The 1,208-nt window shown below is 41.7% G+C and overlaps 1 protein-coding gene across 1 annotated transcript in view; it reads left to right on the top strand.

Moving 5' to 3' along the window:
• Positions 1-1,208, top strand: part of LOC122719849 (E3 ubiquitin-protein ligase TRIM9) — a 23,895-nt gene that overhangs the window by 11,697 nt on the left and 10,990 nt on the right. Inside the window, exon 4 of the mRNA XM_043946065.1 lies at positions 1,008-1,103. Coding sequence (XP_043802000.1) covers positions 1,008-1,103 — 96 coding nt within the window. The remainder of the gene's footprint in view (positions 1-1,007; positions 1,104-1,208) is intronic.

Raw genomic sequence — 1,208 nt, 5'->3', positions numbered from 1 at the left:
GAGAGAGAGAGAGAGAGAGAGAGGTGTTTAGTTTATAGTAGTTATATATCGGTCTACAGGAATTTTTTATACGATTTGGAGGGAAGGAAGGGGAGAGGCGGCAGAGAAAATAGCAATAGGAGATGAATTATGAAACAACCGTGGACTGTGAGTATCCGAGAGGCGTGCACGATGCGTGCATCGAGGAGTCTCGAGAAAAGAGAATACTCCTCGAGAATCGATCTGAAGCGCACCCTTGATTGTTGCGATTACTTGAGGGAGTGGGCGAACGAGATTCGATCGAGCCTCTTAATTAACGGACGCGATATCATGCATCTGGCTCATCGTCCCGATACCTGGCCCGATTCAATGTCGAATACGAGTCTGTCAAACGATAGTCGAAAATCGGCCAAAAATTTTCTTTCGACGATCGAATGAAATAAATTTCATCGAATAATTAGTGGTGATTTAGAAAGAGAGGGAAAGAGCAGATTGACAAATCTGCGAAACAATAATTAATTAATAAAATCAAAAATCAGTCAAAAATCTTCTTTCGACGATCGAATGAAATAAATTTCGTCGAATACGTTAGTGTCAATTTAAAAGTGGAAGGGAAAGGAAGAACGTTGACGAATCTGCATAACTAATTTGCCAATGGTTACGACCACGACGACGACGCGCCAATCATCTATTTCCGCCCCCAAAGTTGAGGAGTAAAACTGTGAAAATTAGGTAGGACGAAGTTGCGGCCACGGCTAATTCGAGAGAAGTAACTTAATTACTCCCCGCCATCAACTACCACCTCTGCCTGAACACTACACACTCGCCCAATTCGCATCGAAAGATCGGTGAACGAATCGATAAGAATATTCCAGCCTTCGTCGCGTAAATCCAATAATAATAATAATAATAATAATAATAATAATAATAATAATTCGTCCCGTGTGATTGGACAGGGAAAGAAAAGGAAAAAATGCGAGGAAAAATAGATTATATTTAATAACGGATTTAATCTTTACTGGTTACAGACGGAGCTCTCGCAAAATTTGCAACAACTGTCGGAAAGAGCTCGGTCGACGACGGAATTCATTCAGAGGCTCAAAGGGATGACCGACAAAGTGCACGTGAGTATTTATCTTGGACGCCCTTTTTAAATTTCACCTCCACAATTTCCAGTCCGCCGTGAAATTGCGGAAGAGCTGTGCTCGATAATTGCTTCCCTCTCCCTT

The sequence above is a fragment of the Apis laboriosa genome, unplaced genomic scaffold, assembly GCF_014066325.1.
Source record: "Apis laboriosa isolate Shangri-la unplaced genomic scaffold, ASM1406632v1 scaffold9_cov152, whole genome shotgun sequence".
Taxonomy (NCBI): Eukaryota; Metazoa; Arthropoda; class Insecta; order Hymenoptera; family Apidae; genus Apis; species Apis laboriosa.
Note: the sequence above shows the minus strand (reverse complement) of the source record. Positions and strands in the feature narration are given on the sequence as shown.